The following is a 19,843-nucleotide window of genomic DNA, read 5'->3' as shown; positions in this document are numbered from 1 at the left end:
TTTGTTCTTAGTTAATTTTACAAAAAAATGACTTTTTTTTTTTTTACAGAATCTTTACAAGACAATGAAAACTTGTTTCTTTTGTGTATCTTGACAATATACATAATAAAAATTTTCGTCGTGTATCTTTATATAACGAAAACTATTTTTTGTTAAACCAGCGGCATGCAAAAATATAACAAACGGAATGATCCTAGATAATAAATAATGAAAATGTAAAAATTAAAGGAAGACTGGGCAGAGCAATACTTATAGAAGAAGAAAAAATGAGAGAATTTTTAAAGAGAAAATGAAGAGGTGGGATTGAAGGGTGTCTAGAGAGAAGGGGGAAGAGAATGAGGAAGAGGAGGGAGTAGAATAGAAATTTTAAAAAATTTTGAGGGTGAAAATATTAAAAAGGGAGTCAAAAAATCATTAGTTGTTGTCAATAATAAAATCAGGCCCATGTTTGACATACTACTTCGTAGGGTTTTATATCCTACACCTCCCTAATCGCATCCTGCACCTCCCTTGTCCGTGTCAATTTACTAGACTACCCTCAATGACTTTGCACCTCCTTCCCAAACCCTAACACCTCCCTCCTCCTTTCCCACGACGCCCCTCCCTCCCGCAACTGCTCCCTCCGCGACCCACTCCCTTCCCTGCAACAACTCATCTCCCTCTCGTGACCCCACATCTCTTCTTTCCCCTTCAACCCTCTTTGCAACGCGACACCACAAATTCTCCTTCCCCTTTCGCCATAGTCATTGAAGGTAAGTTGAACTCTTCTTTCTAGTGTGGGGTTTGGTTTGGTTTCTGTGGGTTTGGGGGTGGGTTCTGAGTGCTTGTGTTTTGGTGTTGATGGGGGTTCACTATTCCCAAAATGTCCTTTTTGGAACAAGCATTCCTAAATACCTATTCCGGGTACCATTCCCAATATTTCTCTTCTGGAATAGGGGATCCATAAATGAAAATGCTTCACAAATAAGAGAGAAGACTATGTACTTGGACTACCTCACCGGATAAGACAACACTTTTGCTACCTCCCTCATGGATGAGAATCACTGCAAGATGGAGAAAATACTCATAAAGTTTAGAGGTTGAATCGTGGAGTTGAATGATGAGCTGGTGGCAACATCTAGTGGTCGTGAAGTGGAACAACTCATTGGTGGGGGTGTTCAACGCTGAGGAGGAAGAGGATATAAAAAGGATACTTTGGGGTTTTTATAAAATTGGAAGGTGCAGGATGTGATTTGGGAGGTGTAGAATATAACACCCTACTTCGTAAAGTAGAGTTGTTGAAAATGGCCCATTACTGCTATTTTTTTATTTCTACAAATGAGCTGTGATTGCTTGTTAGGCCATTGTGTGATTGCAGAAGGTTCTTCTGTTTTATCAACCCATGAAAGCATAAACTAGCATTTGCTTAAGATTCGGTGAGTTGGCTTGAGGGTTTCACACTCTAAATTAGGCATGATAAAAATGGGTTAGGCTTATTCAATACATTATACTTTATTAGTTATTTTGGTACGAGAGCTATATAAGCTTATGCATCAAGTCTCTCTTATACATTAAAAATGTAAAATAATTAAATAACTTAATCGAGACTTGAGGGTGGGGTTGGACTTGATTGCATTTTGATTTTCCAATACCTAACCAAGAAAAGTTGAAAACCCAATGTCTGACTACTCTGACAGTTTTAAAATTTACCATGCCTTGCTATCAAGCCACAATATCCGGCCTTATTTATCATGTGTATCTAATAGGTTATCTATCATACTTATAAGTGAGGCACTGATTGGTTCAAAGATTGCTCTATTTAAGATGAGGTTGATCTGTTATATGAATTTTTCTTGGGACAAAATTGCATCTCTTCCGATTTTAATTAAATAACTGGATAAAATATCAATTGAGGTTTTAATGTTAATGACTTTTTTATTTTATTTCTGATATTAAGTTATAACAAATGATATGTTAAGAAAAATATTAATTTTTAATTAAGATCGATCCGATTAAATGCGATTAATTAACTTTTTTAGTTAAGGTGAATTATTATTTTTCTCTTTTACATTTGATTGTAGAAGAAGTACTAATTTAATTAAACAAATTATATCTCAAAGATATACAGTGAGTGTTATAAATTATTTGATACTATCTTTTCATTTTTATGAATAAAAAAATAAACAAATTATAATATGCTTAAAACTCCTTATTGGTTGCTTTGTCCCCCATCCAAAATTTGCTTGATTTAAAATTGATTTTAAAACTGTTATTTATTTACAACTAGCCTTATGGTTTGAAACTAATTTAAAAATCAGTTTTTAACCAAAAAAACAGCTTCTTTTCTTTTTTTTTACAAACCAAAAATCAGTTAAAAAAAACTAAATCTGTTTTCTTTAAAAAAAATTATATAAATTTTAAATATAACATATTTAGCGAGATATGGAAAATTTTGGAGAGGGCGATGTGCAGGTTTATTGGTAAAACGAAATAACGGAAAGGATGACGAGGAGCTCCAATTACGTATTTTATAGCAATTAATCCTACTCCCTTCAATTGAAGGCTTGCCCATTAACTCTAGTTCTCCTTAAAAAAATGAGATTTGATTGAGGAATGATCTAATGCGATAGAGTTTTTCAGAATATTTTTTTGGGGTACATTAAGTTGTTTTATTTTGCGCAGCATATGAGAATCCCTTGTCAAAATTAGTTAAATTATCCAATGAATCTCATTCTCCATCACTCATGTGAAGGGAGAAAATAGGACAATGTCCGTGACATTAACCGCCTTGACATGAAGAGTATTGTTGTCATAAGTTGCTTGATATAGGCTTATTTATTTATATTATCATAAATTGCTTGATAAGCTTATTTATTTAAATTATACTTGTTATTATCGTTGTTATAGTTGTACTGTATGTAGAAATAAATCATCAACTTCTTATTATTATTGTTATGAACTTAAGATGACATTTATTTGTACTATATTCTATAAAAAAAAATATCAACTGCGTCCTTTGTAATACATTTAGAAAGGCTTGGCTTACTCAATTTTTTTAAAGCTGAATATTAGTTGTTGATTTGGTAGATTTTTTTATTAGTGATAATGATTCAAACCTGGTTATTAGGAGAAATGGGTTGGACTGATTCGGAATTTGATTAGAAGATAAATAAAATATGATAAAAAAAGATTTTTCATCTTAACTCATTAATATTTTTTTTCAAATCACTTGCTTAATTATTTTTTCTCTATTATACTCTTACTTCTCACCTAACTTTTGTCAAATCATGAAATTGAAGATGAAAAATAATTAATATGTATTTGTTGTAGAGCATAAATAAAAGAGAGTCAAATAGAAAAATTTATAACTATTTAATTTAATGAGAAACGAAAAAATTTATTGTATTTCTTTAGTTTGGGTAAAAAAAATTAAACAACACTTAAAATAAATAGAAAAGTATCAAGCTAGATGTTGACAAAGATGCAAATAAGCAGCTGTGATTCACGAGACATTTGAAGAGAGTGTTTAGAGCAAGCGTTTCAAATTTTGAAATTTTGTGGGAATTTAACATCTACCTTTTAACAAAAACAGGTAAATGTTAACTTGTCCTTTACATCTATATTTTCAAGTTTACATTTGAATTTTTTACTAATACATCTAACGACGATTAGCAATAGTGGTCCACCGTAGAAATTACCGTGATTTTATTATTAATTTTAATTTTAATACATATAAAAGTAAAATTGAGTGTTGGTTAAGGATATTTTATTAGAGTACATAAAAATCTCGTGTTTCTCAAATATATATATATTTTCTGTTCAAGTTTGGGTCATTAGTATACTTTGTCGAAAAATTCTTTTTTAAGTCAGCATCCATTTTTATTTATAACATTTAATTGCTCTATAAATATCACGAATAAGTTTCCACAGTTAATTGCTCTATAAATTTCTCAAATATAATATTTAATTGATCTATTTAATAAATCCATATGTTACATTTTGAGACTTTTTCTCTTCTTGAAATACATCCTTTTTTTTTTGCTAAGCAAATGAAAGTTGTATTATTAAAAGCCAAATTTGTTCCTTAAAATAATTATAAAAATATTTGTCAAATATAATTTATAATTTGAATAGCAAGAATAATGATTATTTTCTATTTGCCACTCTGAAAATTTTATCTTGTTTTATTTTATAATATATAAGAACACATATATTATTTAAAATATTATTATAAATAATATATTTTATAGAATAAAAGATTATATAACTAAACTTTTTATTATTTCAAAATACAATAAACACGCTACTTCCTGGATTCTAATGCCAACGGTAGGAAGCAGTTGCAGCGCAACTTTTTGATTAGTTAATTAACTTACTTACAAAGTTAAAATGTTTGTCTTAATTAACTCTACTTGATAGTCACTCATGCAAAAATACAAAAGGCTTAAATTGGTTGGATTTGGAATATGTTGAGCTGTGATGCTGATTCAATCCTTAACACATTTAATACTATTGGTATTGACATGCAAATAGCGTAGTTGAGATATTATTCTGTAACTATGATAATTATCACAACCACGTCCTTACACTAGATACTATTATATACGAGTTTATTGACACATGTAAATTGAAACCGATTGTTTTATATTTTTATCAATGTAAAACGGGTCTTGCTAATTGCTAATAAGAATGTTTAAGATACAGGTTGTTAAGAAATTAAAAAAATATTGTGGTGAATATAGGAGAATGTAAAAAAAAAATATTAGTTAAAGAACTAAGAAGATAAAATATTTATTTTGAAGATCATAAGAGTGTAAAAAAATCATAAACAACATAATTTTATACATCTTAGTAAAAAAAAATATCCTTTTAATTTCTAAAGCAATATTCGAAGGACATTGGATAATATTTTTTATCAACTTATTTTAAGAGTAACTTTTTATAGTTATTTCTTATTATTGGAATCTAAAGGATAAAATTAGTAATTTATTATAATCAATAAATTTTAAGAAAATGAATGATGAATATGAGAAATAATTCTTAGTGTAAATTGATTCACTCTTTTATATGAAGACTGTATTCATTTTAAGGATATAGGCCAAACTTCTAATCTAATTAAGCAAATCCATAAATTTCTGAATCTAAATTCACGTTGTGTTGTTGCGATGGATAGAAGATTGAGCAGAGCTAATCCTGTTAATGAACAAGTGTTTTTCTAGGTATAAACTAACCTTTGAAATTTAAGGAATCTATCAATTTTAGGACCTATTTATACTCGTACAACAGTATGTATTCGGCTCTATACGGGGGTCGTTTTCTTTTCTGACTTACATATAATATACAAAAAGGATGTTACATGAGCAGCATCAAACAACAGAAGAGACAAGAGCACAATCCAAACAGGAACCATGCAATATAAATGTGCACGCATAATGGACAAACGAGCAAAACGGCAACTTTAAATTAAACAAAGAACCAAATTGACCCGTCGCGTAGTTGCCTAATTCGGACGAAGTTTTGATTGCAGAAAAGATATTTCTTAAGTTTATGCGTCTGCATGAAGAGAACGATTGGCTATAGGAAACATATATGGTTTTGTCCCTAGCTCAAACTAAGTAACAACCTTTCAAATATAGCAACCATGGCAAAAACAAATTATTAGCCTTTAAATCGTCTAAATTTAAGATCCCATATACTCAAAATTCAATAGTAAACTTTTTTTATCTTCATAAAAAAAAATTATTATAAAAAACAATATAAAAAACCTCAAAAATTACTTTTAGCCTTTTGTATGATCTAGCCACAGCACTATATTTAGTTTGGAATGCATTGCCAGATATGAGAATGGAGCTCTGGAAGTTTCACAAGAAGGTCAAATACAGGGATATACGCCTTGGTACATTATACATTCATGAACAAAGTAGTTCAAAGATGCCAATCAATCCCATTAATTAACGTGGTATTCAACCCTACCAAGACTTAATTAATTCGTTCAAGTGATAAAAAAATGATTATGTCAACTAATAAGTTCAAAACAGCCACATTATGGGGGTTGGGCGGGGGAGGAGAATAGGAACTTAGCCCACAAAACGTGACAAAAAATATTTTTCTAATGCCAAGTTGACATTTGATTTTCTTATGGCTTACTTCAATTGCAATTTGCAACTTAATTGGTTCCTATATAAATTTATGGCGAATGAACTACTAATTCCTATAGAAGCTAGCGGCGCGTTCTGTCCTAAAGAAGACACTTAACAATGGTAATTAATCCTTTCCTTTTTCTTGCAAGACATTTTTTATGTTCTTCTAATTGAACCGATCACAAAGAGTAGATCAGTTTCTGAAGCATCTTTAGGCTTACTTTCGTGCATTTAGTGTCATATATATATATATATATATATTCCTCTGTCTCCTTTTGATAGAACTTGCTTTGGTTAATTGAATTTGGTTTGATCACTCACCAGGGAATCTGCAGAAATATGGGTACCCAACCAAGGGTACAAAGAAGGCTAGGAGGAAACAGAGCTGCACTTTTTGTATATGGTAACAACTTGTACCCTTAATTTTATTTGTGGCAAATGTTTTGGTTGTGTTTCTTCAATAAATTGAAAGTATTCCAATTTGTGCATGCAGCTATGGAAGGACTAGAGAACATGGCTTTTGTTGCAAATGCTGTGAGCCTAGTAACTTACTTCTTTGGGTACATGAACTTCAGCTTAACAAAATCTGCCACAACCCTGACCAACTTTTTGGGAACTGCATTTTTACTAGCACTGGTTGGTGGATTAATCAGTGACACCTATCTTTCTAGGTTCAAGACTTGTGTTCTGTTTGCATGCATGGAATTGCTGGTAAGTTGAACTAATATTTTCTCTTACAATTGCATTTCTGGTAGAAGATAAAAAGAGAATTGTTTTCAGCATCATGAATTGAAGTGTTTTTGAATTTTGATTAGAACGACCATTATGGAAGAATCATGTTAATGACCACAAATAATAAAACAAAAATGAATAAGCATAACTTATTTCTTATTGAAAACTTTAGTCAACAATTATAACTATAGTGCTCAATTATTGAAGCACAGCTTGTTCCTTGACTGGCATGTTTCTTTCGGTAAAGACCAACCAATAATATGGCGGTGGGCACGTCTCAAAATCTTCCAAGAAACAGTAGCTTAATTTGAAGTGCAGGATGCTAACACCAGAAGACATTAATTTATTACAACAAAAATAGTATTTAAATTAACGTCAACATCGTACCTTGTCTTTAGTTAAAGAGAATTTGTATTTTTACAATTATTTTATATAAATTTTCGAATAATAGAGAGACAAAAAGAAAAATAAAATATAGAACATGATAAGGGTATGTTTGACTTAGGGAAAAAGAATAAAAAGTGAAATAATATTTTAAGTTGTTTAGTGGAAAGAAAAGAAAGCAAGAGAAAGTTGAAACTTTTCTTTCCTTATCTAGTTACGTAAAAGTATATATAATGGCATAGAGACTCTGAATAAAGAACAAAAATATGAGAAAATAAGGAATGCTTGATCAATATATGTATAAAACATGTACTCCTCTTTTCCTTTTGAGTATGTTCGTTCAACGTTCATAAACAAGCATACCATGTAATGAAGAAAAATATAATAATATTGTGAAAAATGTGTATGAATCATATAGCTCTTAAAGTTCTAAGAGTTTTAACTTCAAATTACCCATAAAATTTTACTCCCAACATATATAAAATAATATTGAAGTTCCTCTTATTGTATATAGGATTCTTTTTAGTTTAAAATTAGTACATTGGACGCTGTAGATCATATTTCATGTTATTTTGTACTCTGAATCAGAATCTTATGATTAGATACGATACAATTCATGATTAAAAAAATCACTAGTGGAGGAATAGAATCCTAATAATAGAACTAATTCTAATTGTAGGGATATGGTATCCTCACAGTTCAAGCACGCTTCCACCAATTAAGACCCATCCCCTGCAAAGATCTGGCACCAACCCAAATGAGTCAATGTGAGGCTGCTACAGGTGGCCATGCTGCAATACTTTATACTGGCCTATACCTTGTTGCTTTAGGAACCGGTGGTATTAAGGCAGCTTTACCAGCCTTAGGGGCTGATCAATTTGATGAAAAAGATCCCAAGGAGGCAGCTCAACTGTCAAGCTTCTTCAACTGGTTCTTGTTCAGCCTTACCATAGGAGCAATAATTGGTGTTACTTTCATTGTTTGGATTGGTGTCAACCTAGGATGGGATTGGAGTTTTATTGTATGCACATTAACAATTCTATTCGCAATTGTCTTCATATGCATGGGCAACTCATTGTACCGAAACAATGTTCCAAAGGGAAGCCCTCTAATTCGAATCATCCAGGTATTATCAATTCCTTTTTTACACTCCCTACAATATACTAAACCACCAATTTCATCTTTCAGATATTATCTTCTTTCTTAAGTGTTCCTATAGTAAGAAAAAATATTTAAGTAGTCGTAAAAGTATTAGAAATTTTGTTAAATATTCGTATTAAAAAACCCTTTTAAATTGATCTCAGAACTTTCCTGAAATACATTAACTTAAAAGATTAAACTATTAATGTAATGGATATTCAATACTTCAAAAAAATAAAAATTTAGACAACACTTAGGAGAGAGGGTGACAGCTTGTGACAAAATTGGTGGTTTATCATTTCAACATGTCCATATACATCAATAGCAAATTTGTTGATACATGTGGGACTCATTTTTTGGTTGTACTATTAGGTGTTTGTGGCAGCCTTTAGAAACAGAAAACTTCCGATTCCAGATAATACAGACAAACTACATGAGATTCATGAAAAGCGAGGAGGGGACAATTTTGAAATCCTTAAAAGAACAGATCAATTCAGGTTATAAAATAAAACAAAGAGATTTGAATGCTCTTATTACTCTAATGTCATCAGACTAGTATTATTTGACTAGAATCACTGTTTTATCAGTTCCTCATTTGGTTTTCTTGGAACAATGGTTTCCCAGATTCTTTGACCGGGCAGCAATTGCTAGAAGCAGCACAGGTGCAGCAACAAACTCAGGACCCTGGAGACTTTGCACAGTGACACAAGTGGAAGAAACAAAAATCCTAATCCGCATGCTACCAATAATAGTCAGCACCATATTTATGAACACGTGTTTAGCTCAACTTCAGACTTTCACTATACAACAAAGCACCACCATGAACACCAACCTAGGGGGGTTTAAAGTGCCAGGACCCTCTGTCCCAGTCATCCCTTTGATGTTCATGTTTGTCCTAATCCCTTTATACGACCGTGTTTTCGTCCCGCTGGCTCGAAGAATCACGGGGATTCCCACCGGAATTCGACACCTTCAGAGGATTGGAATTGGTTTGGTTCTGTCTGCTGTTTCCATGGCAGTGGCTGGTTTTGTGGAAACACACCGCAAGTCCGTGGCCATAAAGCACAACATGGTGGATAGCAGAGAGCCTTTGCCAATAAGTGTGTTCTGGCTGGGTTTCCAATATGCTATTTTTGGAGCTGCAGACATGTTTACCCTGATAGGGCTTTTGGAGTTTTTCTATGCAGAAAGTTCAGCTGGAATGAAGTCACTTGGCACTGCAATCTCGTGGTGTTCCGTCGCATTCGGTTACTTCACGAGCACGGTGGTCGTTGAGGTGGTTAACAAAGTGAGTGGAGGGTGGCTGGCTAATAACAACTTGAATAGAGACAACCTCAACTACTTCTACTGGTTGTTGTCTGTGTTAAGTGTTGTAAACTTTGGATTTTACTTGGTTTGTGCTTCTTGGTATAGATATAAAACGGTGGAAAACGAGCAAGATGATTCAAAAGATAATGTTGACATGGCCTAGGTTTAGATTATTAGGCCTGCAAGATGTTCAGTGTAATTTATTTTATGTTGCTGTTCCAGTAAGTATCTCTATTATAAATATTAGGTCTGCTAGCAAAGCCTGCATAAATGGCTGCTGTGAAAGTGAAACAACCAATGGAAATTACAGAACAGTGTTGGGTTACAAGTGTGAGGTCAAGTTCTACATTAAACAAAAGTGAAAAAGTTAAGTATCATATAAGTGAGAAAAAAACTCATAAATCTGAATCTTAAAGTTTTGGATTAAAGTGTGGTGTCTGTCCAACTTGTCAAGTTTATTTCTGAAACATACACTAGAGGTTGACCATGAAACAGTTATTATTCATATGCCTGTTTTACCGCGACTGGACTGTAAAATGAACTCTTTTTATGATGTATTAGTATAAAAATTTGCATTAATCATAATCATGATTTAAACTAAAAGCTGGCTTTATATTCTTAAAAAGTTGAAACAAGTCTATTCAACATGAGCAATAATGATTGATTATCATGATGTAATCAAGTTAAGTTGGAGCTCAATAGAACTAAAAGCTGACGGAACCTTGTGCAGTAGGATTGGACTTAAAAAAAGGATAATGTTAATCCCCCTGATTTTTTTCTATAACAAGGAAATTAAAAAAACAAAGATAAAATCAATGGTGTAATAAAAAGAGAGATAAAAAGAATTATAAAAGAATATTATAAATTTTAAGTGAAAGAAAAAACATTCCTTAAGGAAATAATTGAACATGGATTAACGCTGGTATCTAGTGTTCAAGGAGGGAAGAACTAAAGATGAAGGATTGGAAAAGAAATTTGGGCTTATGACTTAATGTTTTAAAAACCTGAGGGACTGATATTCTTTAAACAATGATCTCAAGTGTTCTCACCTTAAAAATACAGTGTTTTCATGTATTAAGTCCTTTGTTTGAAGTAAAATAGGATGGAGGAAAATGAAATTAGAAAGGATTGTTTGAAAAACCAAATTGACTGATTCTGTAAAGTTTAAACAACGATCTCAATGTTCTCGCCATAGAAAATAAAGAATTTTGATGTATTAAACATTCGTTTGCTTGAAGTAAAATGGGGAGGGGGTGCAATAGAGAAAGACTACAAATAAACAATTTGCCGTACTTGTTTGTAGCTGAAAAAAGGGGTGAGAAGATGCATTTTCCTTTCCTAAGACCCACATGATTGTCTTTCCCACTTGAAGTGAAATCCACACAAAAATCTGGGATTTACAGTTATGCCCTTATTTACACATTCATGCACGATGAATTTTCCACTATTTGGCCTAACTTTCCCCGCCTGGAACATTCCCATCCCTATAACATTCACGCGTTTGGTTTGGGTGTGCAACAACAAAAAACAAGACTTGAATATCATAAGTTATTGGCAGTTTGTTGCGAGCAAGACAAGAATAACATCCTGGAATGGATGTAAAAAATATCATCTGCATGGAGATCAGAATCATTGTCCAAGCAGACATTGCAATCAACACCTATTATGCGAACATGTACAACGAAAAGGGGCCCATTGTTTATTTGAGAAGGGGGAAATGTTTTATTATTATAAATTACAATATAATCAATGTAGTTATTAAAGTTATATTTAACAAAACATTTAAGTTAATTTTTAATTTTTTTACTTGTTAAAAAATTTAGTTAATTGTTTGATAAACAAGTTTTTATTTTTCAATAATTTTTAGATTTTCAGCCACTTCATCATCAGTTAATTTCACTTAATTTTTTATCTTTCAATTAATTTCACTTAATTTTTCAACTTTCAGCTAGTTTGATTAAAAGTAACCTAAAAATATAAACATTTTTTTTATTAATTTATCTATTTTTTCCTTCACTCTTCTATCCAACTTAACAAGTAAAAAGAAGCCATTATTTTCTGTCTTGATTCCATCAATGATCAATCAAACAATTACATGTTTTCTTTAAAATCAGGTAGTCAGGTAAGATTACTGTATCTAAACTGTTCAATAGAATCTGATTTCCAAATCCAATGACCCGGGCTGTACGTGTTTTGTGGATCAATGGTCCATCTCACCCGCCGAATATTCCACACAAAACTTATGCCACAAGATAAAAATACACAAACACTGGAAAGAGTGAAATTGCATTCTTACTTTATTATTTTAAAATAGGCAAGTCCATACAATTTCATGTATGACTGAATGGCATTACAGACAGATTCAAAATGGGAGGAAGCTTGATTATGGAACTCACAGGGAGTCAATTAGCTCCATGTCAAATCTTTCCTCCAGTTTCTAGCATTCATACGCTATGCATACATTAAAGAATACAAAACAAATAAATCATCATGTTTCATTTTTTTTTTTGGGGGGGGGCAAAATCATCATGCTTTTTTAATTCTTTTTTTTCTCCCCGCACTTCAGCAATAGAAATACATCTCAGATGGCACTAATGAACGCTTAATGGTATTATTAGGTCATCGACAAATTTGTATCAATGAATAAGATATTCATCCCAAACTGTGTGCAAAGTCAGCTCAAGCTAACAATTTAGAACAAACGACCGTATCTGGAAACCTTCATCACCTTCACAAAGCTGCGGGAATCATGTCAAGAAATTGCCACAGGTTTGTTACCAGGTGGGAGTTTACGATGGGTATCAGTGTCAGATGCCTTGGATGGAGGCCAGTACCGAAACATGGACCTACCAACAATGTTCTCAACCGGCAGGGGACCCCTGATAGAACAAAACACAGCAAATATGTTTAGTCAGACATCATTATCCCAATGTACATATACCAAAATATGTTTTGAACTTCTGAGATCCGATGGCAAGTTTACTTAAGCTAGATGCTTTGAGAGGAACAGCATCAACAAATGGGCCAAAATCTGTCATCGACCTAAGGCTCAAATAAATATCCTCCAACATAAACACAGAAAGCACAAAAGGGACTAGAACATTACCAGTTATGAGAATCAAAGCTTTTATTCCGATTGTCGCCCATTACAAACACATATCCTTCTGGCACAACCTGCAACCAAAACACAAAACTACCATTAACCACATTCTCAAGTCCCACAATCATTCAATCAAACATAATCACCGCAGCAAATTGTAAACATTACCATTGGATCCATCTCATAAGCTAGAGCCTCTAATACAAATTCTTGTTCTTCAGCAGCACCATTTATCAGTAGTTTCCCATCACGCACCTACAACAATTTTTTTTTGCACAGCAAAAATATGATATATATTATATATAAGGAACAGTACTAGGTGTACTGAAACGCACCTACAACAAATGAACAACCCAAAACAAATATAAGACTATAACTAAAAGATCAAGGCATAAACAACAGTTTGAAGGTGATCAATTAATTAATTACTCAAAAAATAAAAATTATACCTCAACAGTGTCCCCAGCCTTAGCCACAATCCTCTTTATAAATACATCAGACGAACTAAAACCAAACTCCTACACAACAGAAACCAATCAATAAACATCACAATTCATCATCACCTTAACATTAAAAGAGAGAGAGGAAGGTCCTCGAACTCGAAGGATACCTCTAACCAAGGAGGAGCTTTGAAAATGACTATATCCGAAACATCAGGCTTTCTAAAGAAGAACGAAACCTGTTGTCACAAATTAATGCCTTAATCAGTTGGTTCAAAAGAAGCAACAATAAACACGACAGAATTATACAAATAGTACTTTAGTCAAACAGAACTAATAGCAAACCTTCTCGGTAAGAACACGGTCACCTACTTCAAGAGTAGGGTACATAGAAGAGGAGGGAATTGATCTGGGTTCAGCCAAGGACGATTTAAAGAGTAAACTAACGGTAAGAGCAGTGAACGCAGCCTTCGCGTCTTCGGAACACACGTTCATCAACCGCGAAAGCCAACTAATCTTGGCAAAATTCGATTCTGTTTCCGAAACGACGCGTCGCGTGCCACCTTTGTCGACCTCCCAGGAGGTGGGGTCGGGAACGGACTCGTTGCAAGGAAGCCACTTCGAACCTGGCAAGAAGGGAATAATCGAAGTGGTTTTAAATGGCGAAATACCGAAAATACCCGCAGCCGCCGCGGATGACCCAGACACACCCACCGTTGACTTCATGATCGAAATCAGGCCCAAGATGATTGGGCTCTTGCTGCAGCCGTCGCCGAGAAATTCCCCGGCGAGGCTCGAGTAAGTGGACTGGGCCCAGCAGTTGGGCCTGGCGAAATTGCGGACTCCGCCGCCGGCGGAGGAATCTAGATCCGTCTTCTGGGTGGCGCCCCCGAAGAGGCGCGTGCGGATCCAGCATTCCTGGACACATCGCGAATTGGCGACGCGCACGCCGGCGGAGGAGGCGAGGCTCTGGGCGACGTAGCCCGAAAAGGAAAAAGTTACACGAATAGCCATAACTAGGAAGTTGATTAATCGGAGGAAGAAAAGGTACAGGGTTCTTTCGGAGACGGAGATTTGGGAGAAGGAAAACCCTAGCAAGCGATCGGAAGCATTTTCGAAGAGGGAATCAGTGAAGCGAAGACGAGAGGGTTGAATTGAAGGGTGAAGAGAGAAGCAGAGTGGGGAATCGCCGGCGATGCGACCCCCAGAACGCCGGAAGAGAGAGTGCCGTACAGAGAAGAAAAGACAGAGTTTGGTTTGGGAATTGGGGGAAGTGTGAGAAGGAAGAAAACCAAATGAAACAAAGAAAGTAGCTGGAAGTTTGTTTTATTAATATATGGCGACTCCTACTCTTCGCTCCGCTTTACTTTATTCTTTATTTACGATATTGCCTAAAGTTGACCCATCTAATTTTTTCCATCTTTGACTTTCCTTTATTTCTTAGCTTCTTTGTTAATAAGTATTCTTAAATACCGATTAAGAAGTTGACAGGAAAAGAATTAGTGTGAAAATTATATACAATACAATTTTAGGCATTTTAATAAAAATATATATATTTTAAGTTTTTGCTAATTAATATTTGCTTATTTTTTACTTACATCATGTGAAAAATTAGTCTTTTCTATTGGACCTAATTTCATAAATTATTTTCTTATATATAGTTATATTACCTAATTTGAATTACAACGAGAAAGATATTACTTTCGTCTTTGGATTTTGTTTTCTCGTCTTTTTTATAAGAAACAAATGAGTCTTTTATTTTGGTATTTTTCTTTCATACCTTCAGTTTAGTAAGCAAGATGTTCATTGATTCTGTATGCAAGTAAAGGCATTCATTTATTTGACCTATTAACATTACTAGCACATTCAATGTCGCAGAAAACATTATTCCTTAGAATTATACTACCTTTTATTCTATATATAAGAAATAATTAGGTTGATTTAGTTTTTTTTTCTAATTTATTATTTAAATTCAATTTGATTCTTTAATTTTTTAAATTCAATTTGATCCTCTAAATTTTAAAACCAAATCATTTTGGGGGAAATGTGTAATTTGTGGGATTAGAACATTTTTAATGTCAGATTTCAAACAAGAATCTTGTATTCAACATCTACTCTTATAGAGATCTTACATAATAAAGATAATAATGAGATCTCGAGGATAGAAAATGGGTTCTTGTAGAAAAATCTTGAAAATCTCTTCACAATGATAAAAAAAAAATACAAACAAAACCAACCATCAACACGCGGGAACAACAAAAAAACAATGAAAGAATGAAAAAAAAACAAGAACGAAGGTTGCAGGAGGGGGAGATCGCGAGAAGGGGAAGGGGGAAGGTCGCTGAAGGGGAGGGAGGTTGCGTCCACAGTGGAGGGGAGGGGGAAGGGGGCCGCAACCGCAACTGAGGGAAAGGAAGAAGAAGAAGGTCGCTACGACGGGGAAGGAGCCCTTGATGGAGGAAGAAGAAATAGAGAAATAATGTATAAGGAGAGAGGGAGGGGGGAAGGGGAGGCCGTCATCACGGAGGGGAGGGTAGGTAGCGTGAAGTGGAGGGGAGAGGGAGGGAGGAAGCAAAAGGAAGATGAAGGTGAATGGGAGGAGAAGAAGAAATGTCGGGGGGAAAAAGAAGGAGGAGAAGAAGAAAAAAGAAAGAAAAAGGAAGTGTATTGGGAAGGAAGTACATTGGAGTGGGGAGGAAAAAAAAATTAAAAGTGGATTTATATGGAACCTATAAGAAATTGTTTAAGATTAGGAGATGAGATCTACCACTAAAAGAAAAAATGATATAGATCTTAATATATCTTTACTCTTACGTGACACTATGGAATTCACAAAAAAGTGAATTAAGATCTCAATTTGAGATTTACTACTAATGATATTCTTAGAAACTACTTAATGATGATTTTAAATTGTCACAAAATATGATTTCTTACCATTTAGATTCAATGATCAAATGAAATAACCAATAAAAATAGTAAGATTAATTAATTTGTTATAAATTTTAGTTTTATTTCAAGATTATTCTTGATTATTTTTTAAAAGATAATTTTCAGCAAATGAGTTTACTTTGTTTTTATTGATAGTTCAATAAATATACATGTTAATTAAATTAACCAACTTAACTATTTGTATTAGTTTTGATGAATTAATTATTTATTTATTACAAATAGGATAAGAGGAGGTAATTAATTTGAGATAAGATTCTCTCATTTAAAACATAGACATGTTTAAAAAACACTTTTGGTCTATTAAATTTATATTTAGTTTCATCCTCGTACAAAATTTTGTTTTAATCATTTATGTTTCTAAAAGCTTTATTTTAATTCATTTTATCTATTTCTGTTAACAATGTTAACAATTATGTTAAATTAAGTAGAGAGGGGAAAAAATAGATCTAAAAGAGGTTTTTCTATTGTGTGCTTTATAATTTTTTAAATTAAATAAAAATATTGACACTTTTCAATCATCATTATTTTAAATTAATTATTTTCAAATTTAAGTTAATAGAACCACTAACGTTGTTGGCAAAAATAGAGAAAATAAACTAAAATGAAACTTTAAAAAATATAAAGAATTGAAACAAAAAAATTTAAACTTAATATATAAAAAAACTAAAAATAAACTTAACGGACCAATATTAAGAAGAAAAAAATACAATTCACGATATTCCATTTTTTATATCTACAAAATATTATCCTTTTCAACTCGTTCAACGAAATATACGAATCATAATGTGATAACACTTTAGAAAGTTGATCAGGTCTCCTAAAAAACAAAAAGGATTAACTACATTTTTTATTTATGATCTTTTCTCAATTTTCATTTTTGATTCTTAAACAGAATATTGATTAGTCTTGATCCCTAATCTTTTGCTCTATTTTTCGTTTTTATTCCCTGACATTAATTTGCTCGTTAAGTAATGAGGTGTGTTTATAGGTGGTGATCGGTTGGATGCCAAGGAGGATGTAGTTTTAACGTGGTGAACAGTAATTCATACACTTAATTTTTAAAAATTAAATATTTAATAAAATCTGTTAACATTTTGTTTTCTTTTTATTTATTTTTAAATAAGTTTGCTCACATATTGACCAAACAAGCATTGAGCCTCAATATTGATTACCAAGTTTTTGAGTTTGCTCTTGATTGTATTTTGAATGTTTTGAGAGCATATTTTGCTCACATTATGTTTCATAAAGGTTTAGTCCTCTGATGATGTAATTCATAAATCACCAACATAATTTCTAACTGATTAATTGTGTTTTTTTAAAACATTGACATCTCATACTCATTAAACCCTTGAGTTTTAATAAATAGATTATTGTGTTGATGGTTTTTATTTCATAAAATATATTTATAAAATTTTAAATAAATTTAAACTTATTTGATATTTCATCAATTAATTTTATTTTAACATATAGTAAATTTTGTAAAATATAAATATGTGGGTGGGTGCGTGGCCGTGTGTTCTTAATGCACTTTTAAAGAAGAGAGTAAAAATAGTTAATATTAAGTTAAAATATAATTTTCTTCCTTTTATTTTTTTAATATGTGATTTTAGTCACCTAATTTTTATTATATACATGTCATCTTCATTTTTAAAAATAATTCATGATTTAGTCTCTTATTTTTTAATTGAGATATTTTATTTCTCGCTTTTAAAACATTCATAATTTTAGTCTTAATAGTCAATTTTAAATATTGATCTATGTACTCACTAAACATTGATCCGCATGAGGCTATTTTTTATCCACAAGACAAATATTTTTAAAAAAATATTTAATTGCTAACAAGCTTTATTTTAAAAAAATAAAAAAGTACATCTTCACGTCTAAAATTGATAAAGAAAACTAAAATCACATATCTTTTAAAAGCCATAGATGAAATATCTAAATTAAAAGTAAGGACACTAAAATCATGAATTTTTTAAAAGTGAATAACAAAATGTCTCAATTAAATAAAAAGGAGACTAAAATTACATATTTTGAAAAAATAAAGGAAAAAAATTACATTTTAACCTTATTATTAAGAATGTCTCATTAAAAGAATGAGATATAAGTTATTTATTTTTATTTATAATATAAAAATTGATATTATTTTTTTATGATACGAAGAAACAAATTTGTCATTAAAATGATTGTCAACATGGATTGCTAGCATAGGAACATATTTATAATAATATGTTTTTTTTTGTCTTCTCAATCCGGTGACTGACAAATGCGTCCCTCAAAGATAAAAATGGAAAATTTAATCCCGAAAGTTTAAAAAGTGTGACAAATATATCCGAATGTTAATAATGAATTATATATGAGAGAAGCGGGAGAAAAAGAAGTAAAATACAACTTAATATTTGAATTCTTATACTTTGATTATCTATCTATTTATCCATCTATCAAATTGTTAATTAGTTATTTAATTAATCAATATAACTACTTATTTTTTAAAATAAAATAAATTTCTTTAGTTTTATGATATAAAAAAATTGAGTTACCATTTTAAAAAAATGAAAGTCATTTATTTCTTAACATTTTTTGTTACTTCAATTAATTGTTAACTTTTATCACGTACTCTATCACAATATTTCAAATGGAATGCATCCATTTATTTCTTAACATTTTTTGTTACTTCAATTAATTGTTAACTTTTATTACGTAATCTGTCACGGTATTTTAAATATGTAAGGTCGTTGCAGTCCCTAAATTAGCGATACATCATCTCAAAGAAAAAGAATAAATTTCTGTATTATTTTTTTTTTGAAGTTAACCTCTTTATTGATTTGAGCATTATTGTATTTTTTATTTAAATTTATTTAGATTCTTTATTTGTTAATAATTGTTTTCATTTGATTCATATTATCTATAATAAGTATTGTCTCGGGTGGAAGCACATAAGGTTTATCCAAGAGATTCTTTCATATTTTATACACACACACACACACAGATATATATATATATATATATATATATATATATATATATATATATATATATATATATATATTATTGATTAAGGAAAAAGACTTATAATTTCACTTTAACTTTATCTAGTTTAAATTTTGTGAGACTTTTTTTAAAAAAAAAAATAGTTGATTAACTTTTTTAAAAAAATAAATTTGGTCCCACGACCGGTTATTTTTTTTCTATTCAAAATTCTTGACATATTATTTTCAATCTAAATATAAAGGTACTTAAGCTAAAATTGTGATATGGAATAATTTTAAAGATTAAAAGTGAAAAATTTAGTAGAAATTTAATAAATTTATAAGATATAAAATAAAGTTTTTTTTAACAGCAAAGATTAAGGTTTGATAAAAAATTTAAAATAATAAAAATATATATATCAAAAGGCACTTTTTAAAATATATTACATAAATACTAAACGAATAAGAACAATATCATGGTATATTGACAATAATATTTTTGGGACTAAATTTTGTATTTTTATTTTTCAGGATACATTTGAAATCGTAGTGGGAAGATAAAAAGTTATCATGGTATACTCACAATCTACGCAATCATTTCAGTGACAAATTTATTCCTTTATGCCACGTAAATTATTTTATTAACGGTGACGGATGAAAATTAACCATCAAATATATTTGTTATATTTTTTATATTTTTAA

At 31.4% G+C, this 19,843-nt stretch overlaps 2 protein-coding genes across 2 annotated transcripts; one reads left to right on the top strand and one right to left on the bottom strand.

The window, feature by feature from the left end:
- Positions 1-6,136: 6,136 nt before the first annotated feature.
- On the top strand, positions 6,137-10,111 carry LOC114414691 (protein NRT1/ PTR FAMILY 4.5-like). The gene is made up of 6 exons (XM_028379052.1): positions 6,137-6,239; positions 6,444-6,522; positions 6,613-6,830; positions 7,915-8,361; positions 8,748-8,872; positions 9,000-10,111. Exons 1-6 carry the CDS (start codon positions 6,237-6,239, stop codon positions 9,844-9,846), a joined length of 1,719 nt encoding a protein of 572 aa, XP_028234853.1. The 5' UTR covers positions 6,137-6,236; the 3' UTR covers positions 9,847-10,111.
- Positions 10,112-11,953: 1,842 nt separating this feature from the next.
- Positions 11,954-14,542, bottom strand: LOC114414689 (thylakoidal processing peptidase 1, chloroplastic-like). The gene is made up of 6 exons (XM_028379051.1): positions 13,569-14,542; positions 13,394-13,462; positions 13,233-13,301; positions 12,952-13,038; positions 12,790-12,857; positions 11,954-12,562 (listed from the first exon to the last, which is right to left on the bottom strand). Exons 1-6 carry the CDS (start codon positions 14,235-14,237, stop codon positions 12,436-12,438), a joined length of 1,089 nt encoding a protein of 362 aa, XP_028234852.1. The 5' UTR covers positions 14,238-14,542; the 3' UTR covers positions 11,954-12,435.
- Between the last annotated feature and the right edge of the window lie 5,301 nt (positions 14,543-19,843).

This window comes from Glycine soja, chromosome 6, assembly GCF_004193775.1.
Source record: "Glycine soja cultivar W05 chromosome 6, ASM419377v2, whole genome shotgun sequence".
Lineage (NCBI taxonomy): Eukaryota > Viridiplantae > Streptophyta > Magnoliopsida > Fabales > Fabaceae > Glycine > Glycine soja.
The sequence above is the reverse complement of the archived record's forward strand: the minus strand, read 5'-3'. Positions and strand labels throughout refer to the sequence as shown.

Bases quoted from the DNA above. Each gene is read 5' to 3' on its own strand.
- LOC114414691 (XM_028379052.1), top strand. The intron at 6,831-7,914 runs GTAAGTTGAACT...TTCTAATTGTAG, and splicing joins TTGCATGCATGGAATTGCTG to GGATATGGTATCCTCACAGT. The intron at 8,362-8,747 runs GTATTATCAATT...TTGTACTATTAG, and splicing joins CTCTAATTCGAATCATCCAG to GTGTTTGTGGCAGCCTTTAG.
- LOC114414689 (XM_028379051.1), bottom strand. From the start codon at position 14,237: ATGGCTATTCGTGTAACTTTTTCCTTTTCGGGCTACGTCGCCCAGAGC. The intron at 13,302-13,393 runs GTATCCTTCGAG...TCTGTTGTGTAG, and splicing joins AAGCTCCTCCTTGGTTAGAG to GAGTTTGGTTTTAGTTCGTC. The intron at 13,039-13,232 runs GTATAATTTTTA...AAATTGTTGTAG, and splicing joins AGGCTGGGGACACTGTTGAG to GTGCGTGATGGGAAACTACT.